We start from the raw sequence: 18,254 nt of genomic DNA, 5'->3' as shown, positions 1-18,254 counted from the left end.
CCATGGCTGTGAGGCTAAATAGAGTGGATACACTGTACCCGATTCAACTAGATGATACTCAGGATGCAAATGTGAAACACCTAATCACTAGGACTGAAGAAGCAAGACAGTTGGCCTGCGTATGTTCTCCAAACACCCAGTACAAGGACTGAGAGTGCTGTAACACCAAGCACGGTCAGTGATATACAGTCTTGGAGACTTAGTATGGATTTTCACAGCTAAGTGGAATGTGGGTTTACAGGAAACATTACTAAAACACTACTTGGGGCCATACTGTATCCCTCATCACTTGTCGGACATTACATACAAAGTAGAAAATTATGATCCCTCGTCAAAAGACAAAAGAGCAGATATGTTGCCTATGTCTGAATTATAAAGCCATATTTTAGTCACAACATGCAAATCAAAAATGGGAACTTCTCATTCAAGAAGGTTTTCTTGATGATCACAAAGCTTCAATGGGAGGGGTTACCTTTGATGCTCATCATAATAAAGAAGATATGACAACATCACCTAAACACGAAGAATCTTCACCGCTGCCATATAGGGGATCACTGACAAGATTTAGAGCTGCGATTCTGTTGTCAGCTCCAATAAAACAGCAGGTCAGGTCACTGTTTCTCCTGGAGAGGGAGCAATGCAGGAAGCAATGCTGCATGCAGCTGCAGCTGCAGGTGGAGTAGTGGTTAGTGTCACTGACTGGTGGGCTGGGGGTCACCAGACCAAACCCAATAGCCAAAAAATATTTGTTATCTAGTGTTTATTATTTGTGGAGGGTTTTCAAAATTTCTTACGTGTGTAGTGTTTGCATATTCTGGAATATGCAACATGTGTATAAATAGCAGCACTCTCCATCCAGGAGTCAGTCCTATTCCGCCTGAATTTTGGTCTGTGATAAACATGCTTTCAGTGCTAAGTGTTGTACTTCACTTATGACCCTGTTTTTGGATTTGGTTATGATGTGACACAGAGCACTAAATCATATGGAGAATTTTCAGCATTAAACAGTCTAGTTCATAACTCAGAAACTAAAAGTGGGAAGGATTTCCACAAAGATGTTCATTGCAATGCCTTATATCGTAAAAATATAGCTCTCCAACACAAAAATTTCAGTTGTGATATAATTCTGTTCTTCACCACGTTGACTGTAAGAACTTAATTTTTGCCATCTAATCAATTGCTCCCAAATGCAAGCTTGTTGTTCATCTTTACCAAAATTTTTATGTCTTAAAAGTTGATTCCGATGTAATGTAACAGACATTTTGGCTAAAACATAAAAGTGCTTGAAATTATTCATTTTTATAACAATTACTTAACTTATATTTACTATATCAGCTGTCATGGTGTGATTCAATTTTCACTTTTGGTTTCCTTTTTAGAAATAACCCTCAACATCGCTAATAAAACCACCATTTATTCACAGGGAGATAATAGGCATTGTGGGTGACAGTTTTCTTGAGCTAATTCCACCAAGCTACTTGCTACACTTGTTTTCTGAGACTTTTTAAAAACAGCCTTCTGAAACAATTAAGTTACCTCATAAAAAGACATGTGCCAAAATACCTCAATTTGGACAACTAGTTTCTCGTAACAGATTATATTTTAGTTAAAAATTAATTACAACATATGGATTGAATTTTGATGCAAAGACAGGTGAAGTAATGGTGTCAATGAGGAATAAGAGTACAGTGGCAATGGATATAAGTTTCAGAGGGCAAGTACTAAAGAAAGCAGAATGTTTCCAGTAACCTAGGTGACAGCAGAAGGAATGATAAGGAGATTGGTGAAAGGGGAAGACAAGCCATGGACTCCTGCAGAATGTAAGGAGTCTGGTCTGGAGCATTGATGTACCACCAAAATGCAAACATATGTTATACCAAACATATTATGCTCAAATAATCACATATGCTTCAGAAACATGGGTAATGGAGAGAAGGCAGGTGAGCAAGATACAGGCTTGTGAGACGAAATCAGAGATGCAGGATATGATTAACAAGAACAGAGTAAGGAATGAGACAGTGACAGAAATTGTGAAAGTGAATCCCATGTAAGAGATCATAGAAACGACAAGATTAAGATGCTATGGACATGTTAAAAGAATGGGAGTTGGCTGGATACCAAGAGATGCTTATGAAATGACAGCAGAAGGCAAGAGACAATGGACATTAGAGTGGAGGAATGTGTGAGGAAGAGAAGAGAAGACTGGAACAGAGTGGAGAGAGAAGAATGGTGGGGGGACAGGAAAAAATGGAGAGGCCTATGTTCCAAACTGGCTCAGACAGGAGCTGGAAATAGTAGATGATGATGATATGCTAATAAAACATGAATAAGAATATATTAACTGCTTTGCAATTGCATTGCCCTAAAAAAAATCTGGTTGCAAGTTTGTGCTTCCTAAATCAAAGGTCATCATTTGATATACTTAGGGCCATGTAAATATCACACAATCAGCATTTTCTACACTGTAATGAGAAATGGTGGTTTTTATGAAATTTCATAAAATTTGTCATTTTCCCAGTCCCGCAACAAAATTTCATAACTCTGAGGGCAGCAGTTTACTAACACTGACAACTGACAGTTATTTAATATTGAGATTTCATTTTAATTCTTTTCTCAACCCTGTGGTTTATATATAACCTTAAAACGCCCGTTCATTTCTCACACAGCATAACAGATGCCTTAGGTGTCAGACAAAAATGCCCTACTTGCAATGAACTGCAGTCTCTTAACAGTTTTATTTCAAGAATCTTATTTCCCAAGACTTTCAGGCAGCAAATCATACCAAAAATGACATATTTTGGAGTGTTCTTAAATGTGATGCATTAATTAAGCTGCTACAGGACTATAAAAACATAAACAACAAATACAGCATTTTGACTCTGAAAAGGCATTAATCAACATGATATGTTCTCGATTTCTTTCTATCAGCGATGAAAAATAATGAAATAAAGAAAAACTAAAGAACTAATTCAAAAACAAGCAGTCAGAAAATAACACCATAACTGACAAAAAATTTACCTAATTTGGTAAAAATTAATACCAAAATTTCCTGTTCACACACAATATAACAGAGAGATTCTGCTCCATTTTTATCATGGCAATTTTACAATACATTTTGACAATATTATGGAAATGATAGTTTCTGCTCACCATGCAGTGGAGATAACTCACAGATAGACACAACAAATAGACTGGCAAACAAAGCTTTCACCCACACAGGCCTTCATCAGAATTAGACCCCCCCCCCCCCCCCACACACACACACACACACAAATGCACCTCACATACATCTGACCACAGTATCTGGCCAAGGAGAAGGCTGGGGCAAGGAGTGAGGGGGATAGCAGGGTAGGGATTGGGGATGGTGAAGTGCTGCTTCTTGGAGCATACAGGAATGAGGTGAGGAGAGGGTAGGACAGCTAGGTGCAGTCAGGAGGTGAGATGGAGGGGTAGAGAGTGGGGGGAGGGGGGTAGAGGGAAAGGAAAGGGGGAAAAGAAGTACAAAAACTGTGGGTATTTGGTGGAATAGAGGGCTGTGTAGTGCTGGAATGAGAACAGGGAAGGGGATATGGGTAAAGAAAAATAACTAAGACAGGTTCAGGACAGGAGCATTACAGGATCAGAGGATATATTGTAGAGACAGTTCTCACATTCAGAAAAGCTGGTGTTGGTGGGAAGGATCCTGATGGCAAAGGCTGTGAACCAGTCATTGAACTGAAGAACACTGTGTTGGGCAGCATGCTCAGCAACTGGGTGGTCTAGCTGTTTCTTAGCCACTGTTTGTCGGTGGTCATTCATGCGGACAGACAGCTTGTTGGTTGTCATGCCTGCATAGCATGCAACACAGTGGTTGCAGTTTACCTTGTAGATCACATGACTGGTTTCACAAGCAGCCTTGCCTTTGTTGGGATAGGTGACGCTTGTGATGGGACTGGGTTAGGTGTTGGTGGGAGGATGTTTGTAACAGGTCTTGCATCTATGTCTATTACAGGGATATGAGTCATGCGGCAAGGGGTTGGGAGCAAGCAAGGGTTGTGTTGGGATTGACAAGAATATTGTGTAGGCTTGGCGGACAGCGGATTACCTCTGTGAGAGGGGTGGGAAGGATAGTGGGCAGCACATTCCTGATTTCAGGGGACCATGAGAGGGAGTCGACTATTTACAAGAGAAAAATATTTTTGTTAGTAATGTGTCATCTTCAGTCAGAACGTTTTATTTATTTTCCTGTTTTAATCCAATTTGTTTCAAAGCTATAGCTCAATTTTCATGGTCTTCATGATATTTTTGGGTATTTAAGCTGCTTCATTTTATCATCTAGCAGTATATTAACGAAACAGTTTTTAGTTTTATGTGAAGAAACATCTCAGGCAAGAGAAACAAAATAAATTAAATACTTCTATTAGTTTCTCACAGAAGCAGAGCAACATTTTGTAGTCAAATGAAGATTAACATTAATAATACTTCATTCATTCTGTTTATCTAGCTTAAGATGTTTTTCATGTAAAATGAACAACTATGTCATTCACGTAGTGTGAGGTGATACAAGTAGATGTAATGCCAAAAAAACGTGAATGGAGTCCACAAAAATGGAGTTGTAGCTCCAAAATACGTTGTACTAAAACGAATTGGACTTGTGACACAAGATGACACATTATGAACAAAAATATTCATAAAACTACCATCTACCATCCTCATGTCAGTCCTGTACAATCAACATGATTTGTACGCCTTCAAAACTGACACTCTGAGGGGTACTCCCATTTTCACTAGCGTTCTAAATCATGTAGAAAACTGGCCATCAGTTTCATTGAAAATTATTTACTACATAAATGGAATTGACAATCATACCATTATTATGACACTTGGCTCAGCTGGTGGTATAACAATGTTGTCACAGGCCACCATTTCAAAAGAACAGTGAAAGGACTTAAAGACATCAAAACGCACTTCGGATTACAACTATTCAAATTAGCAGAAGTCTACCATTTTACTAATTAGCTGTAGTACTCTATTTACTGTGCTCTTTGTATGTAAAAGAAATGAAAAATCTGCTGTTGCTTTTCTGCTTGAAGGTTTCAGTAAAATCTGTAATATACCAACCAATTGAAATGAGCTTCACAAAGCAATAATTAGTGAAATGGTGCGAGTGAAGATATCCACATCCACATACAGACCACCCTGCAGAGGAAGCCTCGCAAATGAAGACAGACTGACATGCTGTGGGTGGGATTTGTTTGTTTATCTGTTAACTGTTGTGAGACAAGCCTCCCACACTGCTTCTAACAAATGTTTTTACCACTGATCAATGACCAATGCAAAACTAACATCTTTATTATGACAAAATTTAATAAATGTAATTAATGGAATTATTATTTATGTACTTTGTGAGATTCAACTGTTTTCTAATTTTTTCATATAAAAAATGTCACAAGTAATCCTGCAATTTCTGTGATAATAGAAAGTAGGGTGCACCTATTAGATGCCTTGTTTGCAGGCTGGCCTAATTTTATTTTCACAGGCAGGAGCATACATTGTTCGTCTTGAGAATCCCGAGAGCTTCACGTTATTCTGTGTGAAAGATCCCACTTACATCAAAATGTATGAACAAAAGAGAATAATCCTAAAAAATTTTGTGGAATGATTATTCTTGAATAGATGTTCAAAAAGACAACAACTTCTTCAGTAAGCTGAAATCTTAATATGATTTAATGTAAAAAGCCAATATATGCTATTTAAATAACACACCAGAGTAATACATGCAGCATACAACTTATTATTTCAAGACATGAAAATTTATTTTGGAAATTATGATGCTGCTGTTATCGAACTAAAATTACTGCAGCCAGAGTGAACGTCTGATTAAAAAAGATGAGCTGTCAGTTTTAACTGAAAAAAAGTTAGACCTCTTTGCTCAGAGAAAGGACATTGTTTAAAACCTTAGTGACAATTTTAATCTTGCTGCTGTGCCTGTCAACCAGTCGACACCTCAACCATAAGATGAACTGATACCTCTACGCCTTCCATTATTTGTGCTCCACCTATGACTTTCCAGGAGCACATTAATGATGTAAAATAGAATAAATGAGGAATGATGATGCAAAAAAGATACGAGTGTCAAGGTCTGTACAAAGTAAAAGGACTTTCTATGGAAAGGAACAGCTGACAGGTTACAAAAATATAAATCTTGGAACCAGAAACAAAATCACGAAGAGCTGTGTTTGGAACATAGCTTTATGCAGGTGTGAAACATGGACAATTGGGGAAAACAGAAATTAAATGATTACACGATGGGATGGCAGAAGGAAAGAATTACAGAGGCAGGTTTAGATATGACTGTATAAGGCAGATCACTGATGACGTAGTATACAGCATTTATTCTGGATCAAAACATAATTAGCAAACACTAGGAATGGCAAACTGCATCGAGCATCGGGGTTAATGGGTCAACAAACTACAATGTAGATGTAACTGTAATATACATTGTCTTTTTCTATATACATTGAAGTGTCCAGCATCATCCAAGCATTTGGCATAAGCAATTTAGGGAAGCCATAGAAAATTTATATCTGAACTTCTGGATGAGAATCTCAGCCCTGTCAGTGTCTTCATTACCGCACCACTTCACACAGCCCAAGGACAAATAAACTTACTATTTCATATTGCATTCATTTTATGTACTCTGAAACTCACCATCAGCATTCCAAAATCAGGAGCATGACCAGTCATCCCAAATACTGTGGTCTTGAGGTAACGCTCATGCCCTGCCAAGTCAATAAATGTTATCACTTTTGAAGAACGTTCACAGATCTTCACCCAGTCAAGTGAACCATGCTCGGGCTTGTTTACAACATTTCCTGCAATAATAAACTAAATTTCATTTGTGTTAAAAAGGTTCCAGTGATTCAACACTTTACCACACAGCATATGGGGTAGTCAGTTCCAGCAAGAAGTAATACAGTGACACCATATACAATGACCATAATGAAAACTTTCATGATTAGATAGAGCACAGATGTATAAACAAGATGCACAACACAGTATAGTAAACATTGTATATTGTCACTAAATTTATTTTCTCATTAACATTCAGCTTGTCTTGGGGTTACGTGAAATAAAATTCCTTAAAAAATAATTTTAAAAAAATAACCTAATAATATGAAAGATAGAGAGATAGATAGAGACAGAGAAAGAGATAGTGATAGATAGAGAGATAGAGAGAGAGAGAGAGAGAGAGAGAGAGAGAGAGAGAGAGAGAGAGAGACTGGAACACAAAATGGAGTCAATCTTCACAATACAGTAGTGTCATACTACACAACAATCACATGTTTAGAATAGAAGAGAATACATCATGTACACATTAAACACAACAGCTTCTGTATAAAACTCATTTTCTTTGTCACATGTTGTTTCTCTCTCAAAGAAAACACTAAATGTCTTTTTAAAGTTTCCATACATTGCATTCCTTTCTGGAGCAACACAAGTTTCACTGTGTCCCAGTCTGGCGCACAGTTTTAATCTGCCATGAAATTTCAGATCAGTGCATACTCTGTTGCAGAATGAAAGATTCATTCTAGAAATGATATCCCGTGACATGGCATAGTCATTTCTCCGCAATATACTTTCTTATACGATTGCTATCCCACAACCTAAGCATGAGAACGTCTGGGAAGTTTGGAAGGTAGGAGATGAGGTACTGGCTGAAGTAAAGCTGTGATGGTGGATCAGGAGGCAGTAAGAGTACTGCCTGCAAAAGGTGAGGTGGCTGGGCACACAGCTTTAATCTTCCCAGAAGTTTGAAAGATTAGAATATGCAAAATAGATAGCAGAAAATGTTGACTGTAGTGTTCTTCGGGTATGTAATGATTATCACAAGCTGGAAAAGGTGGAGTAACAGTCCCACAATATCTCTGCAGATAGACGTCAAAATTACAGATCAGTGTATCTGAATGTTACAGGTGACATTATCAAAACACATTACAAAGTACGCTTAAGAAGTTGGGAGAACAACACCTGCCATTCCATGTTCACTTAATTAAATATATTACGAACAAACTAGCATAGAACAGGGTACGAAGAAAAGCATCAGATGAAGTTCGTAACAATATAAGAAAATTATTGTGTTCATGAAAAAAGTAAATGAAAACACACACACACACACACACACACACACACACACACACACACACACACTACACACACATAAACTCTCACAACAAAAACCAATACCAGTTGCTCCGTCTGGCAACACCTGCCCCTCCCTCACAACCATACCCAATTTAAGTGATGTATACCCGCATCCCATATTAACAACAAAAGATCACCACATTTTGAAATAAAACCAAAAACAAAATACAACAAAAAATCCACTAGACAGCTGGAAATGCCATTTGGCTCCCAGTAATTAGAAAACAAAACAACATACATACAAACTATTAATATTACACTATAAACACCGAACTATGCATGCCAGTGGTACACAAACACACAGTAGTGAAGCACCAAATCAACTCAGGAGCAAGTCCAACACATTTTAGACATAACAACAACAGGATTAAATAGTAGGTAACCTTAGTAAGGCTTAAAAAATATAGGTAACAAGACATAAAAGTTATTTTATGACAAAAAGCAAGTGCAGCACTGGAAACCAATTGTGAGTACTGCTTCAGAATTTCGAATGTCAATGCATTTATCAATTTTAGTGGCATATTACAGGCCAGCGACAACATTTCACATTAATAAAGGGAACAGATCCAGGTACTATTAAAAACTATTTTATTCATTTAAAAAGCCATAATTTACAAATGACAGGAAAAAAAAACTTATTTTAAAAATGATAGCAGAAATATAAAATAATACATATGTAAACTGGTCAATTTATTTGACCACATATATGTTAAATATAACAATCAAATGGTTTGCTCCTACCTAAACTATCAAAACCCAATATGTCATTCCCAACTGAGCTCGTACGTCCGGATTCCATTTCATGCTTGTGTCGAAATAGCCTCTGACGAGCATGTCCACGCCCATTGTCCAGTTCTCCATGTGTCAGCACTCCCAGAAGCGTCGACTTCCCAGCATCGACGTTTCCCACAACTGCTACCCTGTGTAAACAAAACAAATGGCATTGGCACAGGTAACAACATTATCCAGTGTAATTTTTTGCACAATGTTTGCCAATAAATTAATTATATCAAAAGGAAAATTCATTCAAGAACACTATATAGGATATCAAAATATCCACGGGTGTACTGCCGGTCTAGTGTCCAACGGGCACAATATTTCGGCAATCATACATGTCACCATCATCAGGTGAACTGACAGACTGAGCTCCTGTGAACGTGCTGGCACGGAGATCCATACGCTATGGCTGCTCAGAGGGAACTGGGTTCGCTCGCGGCAGCGGGCCGATTTAAATACCCTCCGCCCGCGGCACGCGCTGTCCGCGTCCTGCGCCACGGTCATGCGGTGGAACAGATTGCGACGGCGTCTGAGATGACGTCGGTGTGATGGCTCTGTCCGCCGCGGTCGTCACAACTATACGTTTGCTCAATTTACTCTTGATTAACCCAATCGCTGGTTCCCAAGCCTTACTAAGATTATAGCCACAGTCACGGTTTATGAGGTCATCACTGGTGCGAATTTTGATGGCGCCTCTAACAACGCTGTCCCAGTAGCTCGACGTCTGTACCAGAATCCTCATGTGTCATACTCCATAGCGTGATTTTCCAACAATGTTCAGCAACTGCCGACTTGCTCAGATACATCAGTCGAGTGTGCCTCTGGTGTTCACGGCATCAATCCTCGACGGTACGCATCGTCTGACCAATACACGACTTGCCACATTGACACGGAATCTGGTACACGCCGGCCTTCCTCAAACCGAGGTCATCTTTGGCGCTCCCCACCAGTGGACGAGTTTTATTCAGAGGACAAAACACAGTTCCGACCCGGTGTTTCTTCAAAACATGGGCGATTTTCCCCGAGAGTGCACCTGTACATGGAATAAACGCAGTGTCTACCTCCTCCCTCGTGATTTCATCCATCTCCACAGGTTGTGCTGTAGTGGTTGGGTGGAGAGCACGTTGAATCTGCCACTCTGAGTACCCATTTTTTTGAAATACAGTTCTCAGATGTTCCAATTCCTGGGGTAGACTCTCTGCGTCAGAGATAGTGCGCGCCCTATGTACTAGAGTTTTAAGTACCCCATTCCTCTGTGAAGGGTGGTGGCAGCTGTCTGCGTGCAAATACAGATCAGTGTGCATTGTCTTCCGATACACCCCATGACCTAGGGTGCCGTCAGCCCTTCTCTTGACCAAGATGTCAAGGAAAGGTAATTTACCCTCTGTTTCAGTCTCCATAGTGAATTTGATGTTGGGGTGTATGGAGTTTAGATGTGTAAGGAAGTCAAGGAGTTTATCCATACCATGTGGCCAGATGATGAACGTGTCATCCACGTAACGGAAAAAGCAAGTAGGTTTCCATTCGGATGACGACAGGGCTTCCTCCTCGAAGTTCTCCATGTACAAATTCGCTATCACCGGTGAGAGTGGGCTACCCATGGCGACTCCCTTCGTTTGTTCGTAGTATTCTCCATTGAAAAGAAAATACGTGGAAGTCAGGACATGCCTAAAAAGTTCAGTGGTCTTCTCGTCAAACTTCTGACTAATCAGTTCTAGTGACTCTCGCAGGGGTACCCTCGTAAACAAGGAAACGACGTCAAAACTCACCATGATATCTGACTCATCCAACCTGAAGCTATCAAGGCGTTTAACAAAATGAATGGAATTACGGATGTGATGAGGGCATTTACCCACATAAGGACTTAATATTCCCAACAGGTATTTGGCCAACAAATCTGTAGGTGCCCTGATGTTGCTGACAATGGGGCGTAATGGTACCCCCTCTTTGTGAACCTTCGGGAGTCCATACAGTCAAGGCGGTACTGGACCTTGGTGTAACAATTTCTTAGCGTCACCCTCCGGTAAATCTGCGTCCTTGAGAAGCAACCTCATCTTGTTCTCCACCTTCTTTCTAGGGTCAATGCCTATCTTTCGGTAGGAATCGTCATTTAGCAGGCTCTGCATCTTATCAGTGCAGTCCTTATGGGAGACAACAACTGTAGCATTGCCTTTGTCAGCCGGTAAGACAACAATTTCAGAGCGCTCCCTCAGATCACGAATGGCCGCCCTCTCTTTACTGGTGATATTTGACTTCATCGGCTTGGATTTTGTCAATGCACGACAAGTTTCACGACTGTGGCTATAATCTTAGCAAGGCTTGGGAACCAGCGATTGGGTTAATCAAGAGTAAATCGAGCAAACGTATAGTTGTGACTACCACAGCGGACAGAGCCATCACACCGACGTCATTTCAGACGCCGTTGCTATCTGTTCCACCGCGCGACCGTGGCGCAGGGCGCGGACAGCAGAGGGAGCGCGCCGCGGGCAGAGAGTATTTAAATCGGCCGCCGCGGCGACCGAACCCAGTTCCCCCTGAGCAGCCATAGTGTACGGATCTCCGTGCCGGCACGTTCACAGGAGCTCAGTCCGTCAGTTCACCTGATGATGGCGACATGTATGGTCGCCGAAATATTGTGCCCGTTGGACACTGTAGACCGGCAGCAGACCCGTGGATATTTTGATTATCAAATACGCCAGGAGAAACTCAAGAATCACACTATATAGAATAGTTTATAACACATTAATGACCCAGTAATTTTCTTAAAATTATGCAACGAAATAATGACAAAATAGAAACCTATCCTTTATTTTAGTTATAACTGGTTGTTCTACTTTATTGTGATATTACTCCATTTCTTTTAATTTCATGGCAACACAACAAAGCAAAGATGCCTTACTGTTAAATTATATATATTCACTATGTACCTAGAACAAATAAAAACCCAGTATGTTGCAAAAATATGAGAGAAACATTACAGTATTTGATATACTAAACAAACTCGGTACTTATGTCCTTGGTAACTTTTGTATTATACGCATTATATAGGATCAAAGTCATAGAATAGAATAGTATCCTTACTCACCTTTCAGTATGTATCACAGAATTGGTTTTGTCAATATTTACAGTGGAATCAAGTTGTATACAATAATCGATTACATATGCAGAAAATAACAAGCTCATTTAACAGTTAAAACCTTTTCTTTATAACTTAGAAAAAACATATATTATTATAACTAAACAACAGAAAATCCAGGATGGAATGTAACAATATTGTGAAAAGGAAAGTTGCCACTCACCATATAGCGCAGATCCCGAGTCATAGATAGGCACAACAAAAAGACTCACTTGGCGCCAAAAATAGACCCCCCCCCCCCCCACACACACACACACACACACACACACACACACACACACACACACACACACTCTGCAGTGTGGTTCAGTTGCCAGCGACTGCAGTCGTGTGTGTGTGTGTGTGTGTGTGTGTGTGTGTGTGTGTGTGTGTGTGTGTGTGTGTGTGTGTGTGTGCGTGTGTGTGGTTTTTTTATTTATTTATTTATTGTTCCGTGGGACCAAATTAAGGAGAAGTCTCCATGGTCATGGAACGAGTCAATACATGAAATTATAACACGATATTAGAAACAGATAAAATGAAATATAAAAAAAAACATATTCAGGTGACAAGTCGTAAGTTTAAATAAAGAAAATCAACAATGTAGCACTGGAATTTGCTTACTTTTTTAGCTCTTCCAGGAGCTCCTCGACAGAATAGAAGGAGTGAGCCATGAGGAAACTCTTCAGTTTAGACTTAAAAGAGATTGGGCTATTGCTAAGATTTTAGAGTTCTTGTGGTAGCTTATTGAAAATGGATGCAGCAGAATACTGCAATCCTTTCTGCGCAAGAGTCAAGGAACTGCATTCCAAATGCAGACTGGATTTCTGCCTAGTATTAACTGGATGAAAGTTGCTAACTCTTGAGAATATTGAGAATAGGGTAATACTGCTAACAACAAACGACATTAATGAAAATATATACTGTGAGGGCAATGTCAGAATTCCCAGACTATTGAATAGGGGTCGACAAGAGGTTCTCGAACTTACACCACATATAGCTCGAACAGCCCGTTTTTGAGCCAAAAATACCCTTTTTGAATCAGAATAATTGCCCCAAAAAACAATACCATACTGTAATGGATCTGGGAGATGTTATTTTTTTACCGTATTTGTCGATACCGAATTGTAAATGTTTTCTTATATTTTTGTCAGAATTTATTATAATTTGTCTTATTATATGTTAATTTACTTCTGTTTTTGAGAGTAAAAGCATATTGATTACTATTAGAAAATGTATCGAAGAATAGCAAAGAGACTGATAACAAGTGGAAACTTGTGAATTGTGTAAAATATCTTTGACGATGGAGTCGTCTTTGACTATAGTCAGTCGGCAGCTAACTCTTGGTTGTGTTGACGGAAGAACAATGTGAAGGTCGCAGTCATAAATAATTTTGAATTATGTTACTATTATTGTTGTATTAACTAAAAAGAAGAAACTACATTTGAAGAAACTGTTTTGAAACACCAAAATGAGAGAAACACGTTGAACCACGTCATTTCTGCAGCTGACATAGATGCATTGTGGAATCATACTTAGACAACTGAAGCCAAGACTAATATCGCCTTGCAAATGTCTAACGGAAAAGGTACTGTCACGAAATATGGCAAATTTAAGTAAATAAAAAATAGTGACCATATTTTCAACTTGTGTCTTAGCCGGGAAGCCATATTTCAACTGGGGACTGTAGCCGGGATATTGTGTTCACGAGATCTTCAACAGTGCTACGAGGAAGAAAATTTTTGTGTGTTAATACCAGTTTCTTCAGAATGTGTGTTACAGTGTTTGTGTTAATCGGGAAGTAAAAGTTTTGGAGAAGAAATGTTTCGGCAAAAAATATAATTTTCGACAGAAGAAAATACTTCAAGAATTTTGGTCAACAATCACATGGATGGAAAATGTGGTTTTGCAACAGTAGAAGAGTGTTCCAGATAAGTCACGAAACCCTCGTATTTTGTTAAAACAATATTTTTATCTTGTTTTGTATTGTTGTGTATAAATTTTTGTTCTTCACAATGACTTATGAGATTTTCGAGAGTATTGTGCCTAAAGTAGAAAGTAGTAATTTAATAGACCTCAAACATCAGGACAGGTCAAATAAAACAGAAAGAACCGATCAATTTGATTTAAAAAGTTTTCTTGTAAATTTCACAAAAGAAATTAAACAATCAGTTGACGACAATAAGACTTACTGGGATGAAAAAATTGATAACATTTTGTTGCAAGTCCAAGCAGTCAATACCCAAGTGGGTGAGCTTTCGAACAGAGTTGGCAGTGTTGAGGAAAAAATTGAATCCGTGGAAGCAAAAGTGAATGAAATTGATGTTAAATTGAGCGGTGAAATTAATACTGTAAAAAATGAGTTACTGGTAGATAGGGAAAGAAATTTAATTGATTTTAATGAGATAAAAGGGGAAATTAAAAATTTGGATGAGAATACAAAAGTTTTAGTAAAAAATGTAGAACAAAAAACTGACAATCGTTTGGTTACTCTAGAAGAAAAAGTAGAATGCAATGATTTAGAAAACAAAAAATCTGTCAAAGAACTTAGCGAAAAAATTGAAAGTTTTGACATTGAATTTCAAAGCAAAAATTACAATGTCAACACATGTAATCTTGTATCTAATATTCCAGTGAAGCACTTTTCGGTAGATGGACCCTTACATCCCGTTGATTTTATGCAGTATTGAAAGGATTGTTTTTTACCTCACTCACCAGATGAAATAAAAATTAAATTTGTGAAAAAATTCTTGGAAGGGGAAGCTTTGACTTGGGCAAACCAGATTGTAACTTTGGGGATGACCTTTTTAGAATTTGAATCAAAATTTCTGGAAAAGTTTTGGGATGATCTTAAACAAACTAGAATCAAAAGTGAATTTTTGAATGGGCGAAACTATAGAGAATCAGATGGGAACATGAAACAATTTTGCAAAAGTGAACTTCAAAAACTTATTCATTTAACAAAACCTTTGGATGACTTGATCAAAATTGATACCTTAAAGAGAAGATTGCCATCAGCAATGCAGTTGAGTTTAGTTCATTGTCCTGATAGTAATGTAGAGCAGTTTCTCAATTATATTGAAAATTTGGATAGGCTAACAACAAGAACACACAGTGGGTTTACTCAGAAAGGTAATGGTCAAAATTGGGGAAATGATAACTTTCAAAAAAGGGAACAAAACAATTATCATGGTGTCAGTCAAAATTCAGGGGGATATAACAATTTTGAAAAGAAGGACCATAATTTTTATCCAAAACAAGAACAACATTTTCGCGTTAATAATCAACAAAATAGAGAACACTTTAGGGATCAAAATCACAGAAATTTTGATAGAGGTCAGTACAATAGAAACTACCAACAATCAGGTAATGTTTGGCATAGGAATGGGATCAGAAATGTTGATCAGAGAAATTGGCAGAACCACAATCAGCAGTTCAAACAGGAACCGGAAATAAAAAACGAGTAGACGCCCCCTTGAAGGTCCGCAAGGTTGAGGCAGAAGGTGAGCATGATGAAAGGACCAATGGATGTGACTATCATAAACCCAAACATGACAGTTCCAAACCTAAGCTATCACATGAGGTCATTAGTTGTTACTTATTGAAGAAATTTCAAGAGGAAAATAATGATGATAAAGATAACATTTTCAGTACACAAGAACATACAGTAGGTAAAAGTAATTGTGATTCATTTAATTTAACAGAGTTTTACACTTGGGCAGAAAAGAACAACACTTTGTCAGATGATGTAATTTGTAGTAGTTCAGAGATGTGTGTGAATGAAAGAGAGAATGCACGCTGCGAGAATGAAAATGTTGGTGAAAGGGATCTGGTAACTTTAGAAAGGGGAAATAATATTTTGGGGGATAATTTGAATGTGTATGACCTGAATATGTGTAATGATAATGATGTTGTTGATAAAGTTGATAATGATGGTAATGGTATTGATGATGATGTTGAGGAAAGGTATTTCATTAGTTTAAATAGGGAGTTGGATATACACATGGTTGAAAATGGATTAAATAGTGAGAATATTATAGAAATTCCCAGGGATGTTACCAGGATGAATAAAGCTCACAAGCTGGATGTATGTGAAAGTGTGAATTTTGATGTTGTTGGTAAAGAATCTGACTACACAAATAACGATGACACATGTATAACTTCTAACCTAAGTGAAACTTTTACAGATGCTAATGATACACACACATTTCTTATGAATATATGGCTGAACAGTGAAACTATTTCTTTTGACAAAAACTTTAGAAAGATGCTTATTAATGTATGTGAAACTGTTTGTCCTGAGTGGTGGAAAAAGATGAGATATTTTATTTTTGAAAAGCTGAAGGATAAGTACTTCAGTAGTATACAATGTGATTTGGATGAAAATTCTTGGCTATTTGAGATAATAGAGAGTACTAATGACAATTTTGTGTCTTGTGCAAATTTTATAACTGTGACAAATAATACATGTAATGATATACCATATGATTCTGATAAGTATAGGTTCAGGGAAATTGAAAGTGATTTAGTACATGAGGATACAGGTTCTGAGAAAAGTGATCAATTTTGCAGTCCATATATAAAAGTTCAAATTGGGTCATGGATTGGTAAATGTTTAATTGATACAGGAAGTGAGATCTCGGGAATATCTGAAAGGTTAAGCAAGAAATTGAAAGTGGGGAAAGATTATGTTGAAATGCCAGTTGTTGGGGTAAAGATAAAAGGTGCTACTGGGAAGAGCAGTAAATTGGTAAAAAGCCAGGCTTTAGTGACATTTTTAATTGAAGGCAAGTTGTTCACACATGGATGTTTTGTAATTCAGGAATTTAATGAGGATTTTCTTTTGGGTATGAATTGGATAGTAAAAGTAAATACAGTATTTGATTGGGTTGGAAGAAAACTTTTGATAGAAACTAGTGAAAGGGAATACATTCAGACAAATTTTGTGAACACACTTGGTGATCAGAGTAATGGAAATTTTGACAGTATCAATTTACTAAAAGAAAATAGATTGGAGAATATTGAAACTCATAGATTTTATACTGATGAAGATGAATTTGGGAATTTAGTAAATTTGAAAATTTCAGAAACGCTAAATTTATCTGGGGAGCAAAAACAACAGTTAGAAAATCTGCTGTGGGAATATAGTGATGTTTTCAGTGACATACCTGGAAGGGTAAAGGGTTATCAGTGTGAGCTTCAGGTAAAACCTCATGAACCATTTTTCATAAAACCATACAGTATTGCAATATCAAAAAGACCTGCTGTTGAGAAAGAGCTGAAAAAGATGGAAGGATGTAATATAATAGAAAGGAGTATCAGTGCATATAATAATCCTCTAGTAGTAGTTTCGAAAAACGATGGTGGAGTAAGATTGGTTTTGGACTCTAGACACTTAAACAAAATTTTGTTCAGACAGACAGACCATCCTGAAAATATTGATGAGTTACTCTATAAATTTACAGATATAAAATATATGACAAGTTTGGATCTAACTTCAGGTTTTCATCAAGTACCACTTTCGGTTAATTCTAGAAAATATACTGCTTTCTTGTACAATGGTAAGAGTTACCAATATTGTGTTGTGCCATTTGGGTTAAATTCTTCTGTTTCCGAATTTATAAGAGCTTTGGATCATGTACTGGGGCAAGAACTTGCGTCTAAACTGATAATTTATGTAGATGACATTTTGGTTACAGGGCAAAATTGGGAGGAACATTTTTTGATTTTGAAGTCAGTTTGTGAAAAACTTAGAAAAGGAGGGATGACATTGAAAGTAGAGAAATGTAAATTTGCAGTTTCTGAACTAAAATTTTTGGGTCATGTTGTCACAGACAAGGGAATTTTGGCAGATCCAGAAAAAATTAAAGCAATTTCAGAAATTCCTATTCCTAAGACTAAAAAACAATTAAAGTCGTTCTTTGGGTTATGCGGTTATTACCGAAAACATATAAGTGATCAGAGTCTGAATGCACCATGTTTACGTCAATTACTTAAGAAAAACACTGTTTGGGTTTGGGATAAAAGTTGTCAGGAAGAGTTTGATAAAATTAAGCAAGAGTTGAGGAAGCAACACTTATTACACAGACCTGACTTTAATTTACCATTTTGTTTGAAATCTGATAGCAGTAATTATGGGCTTGGAGCAGAGTTATTTCAAGAAAGAGTAGAGAATCGA

At 37.7% G+C, this 18,254-nt stretch overlaps 1 protein-coding gene across 3 annotated transcripts in view; it reads right to left on the bottom strand.

Annotated features, from left to right (window-relative positions):
* LOC126464701 (GTP-binding protein 1) overlaps positions 1-18,254 on the bottom strand; it is a 167,923-nt gene that overhangs the window by 77,677 nt on the left and 71,992 nt on the right. For all 3 annotated transcript variants that reach the window (XM_050096251.1, XM_050096253.1, XM_050096254.1), the window contains 2 exons: positions 8,926-9,104; positions 6,691-6,854 (listed from right to left, as the gene is read on the bottom strand). In XM_050096251.1, the coding sequence (XP_049952208.1) occupies positions 6,691-6,854; positions 8,926-9,104 (343 nt within the window). The remainder of the gene's footprint in view (positions 1-6,690; positions 6,855-8,925; positions 9,105-18,254) is intronic.

This window comes from Schistocerca serialis, chromosome 1, assembly GCF_023864345.2.
Source record: "Schistocerca serialis cubense isolate TAMUIC-IGC-003099 chromosome 1, iqSchSeri2.2, whole genome shotgun sequence".
In the NCBI taxonomy this organism is placed as follows: domain Eukaryota; kingdom Metazoa; phylum Arthropoda; class Insecta; order Orthoptera; family Acrididae; genus Schistocerca; species Schistocerca serialis.
Note: the sequence above shows the minus strand (reverse complement) of the source record. Positions and strands in the feature narration are given on the sequence as shown.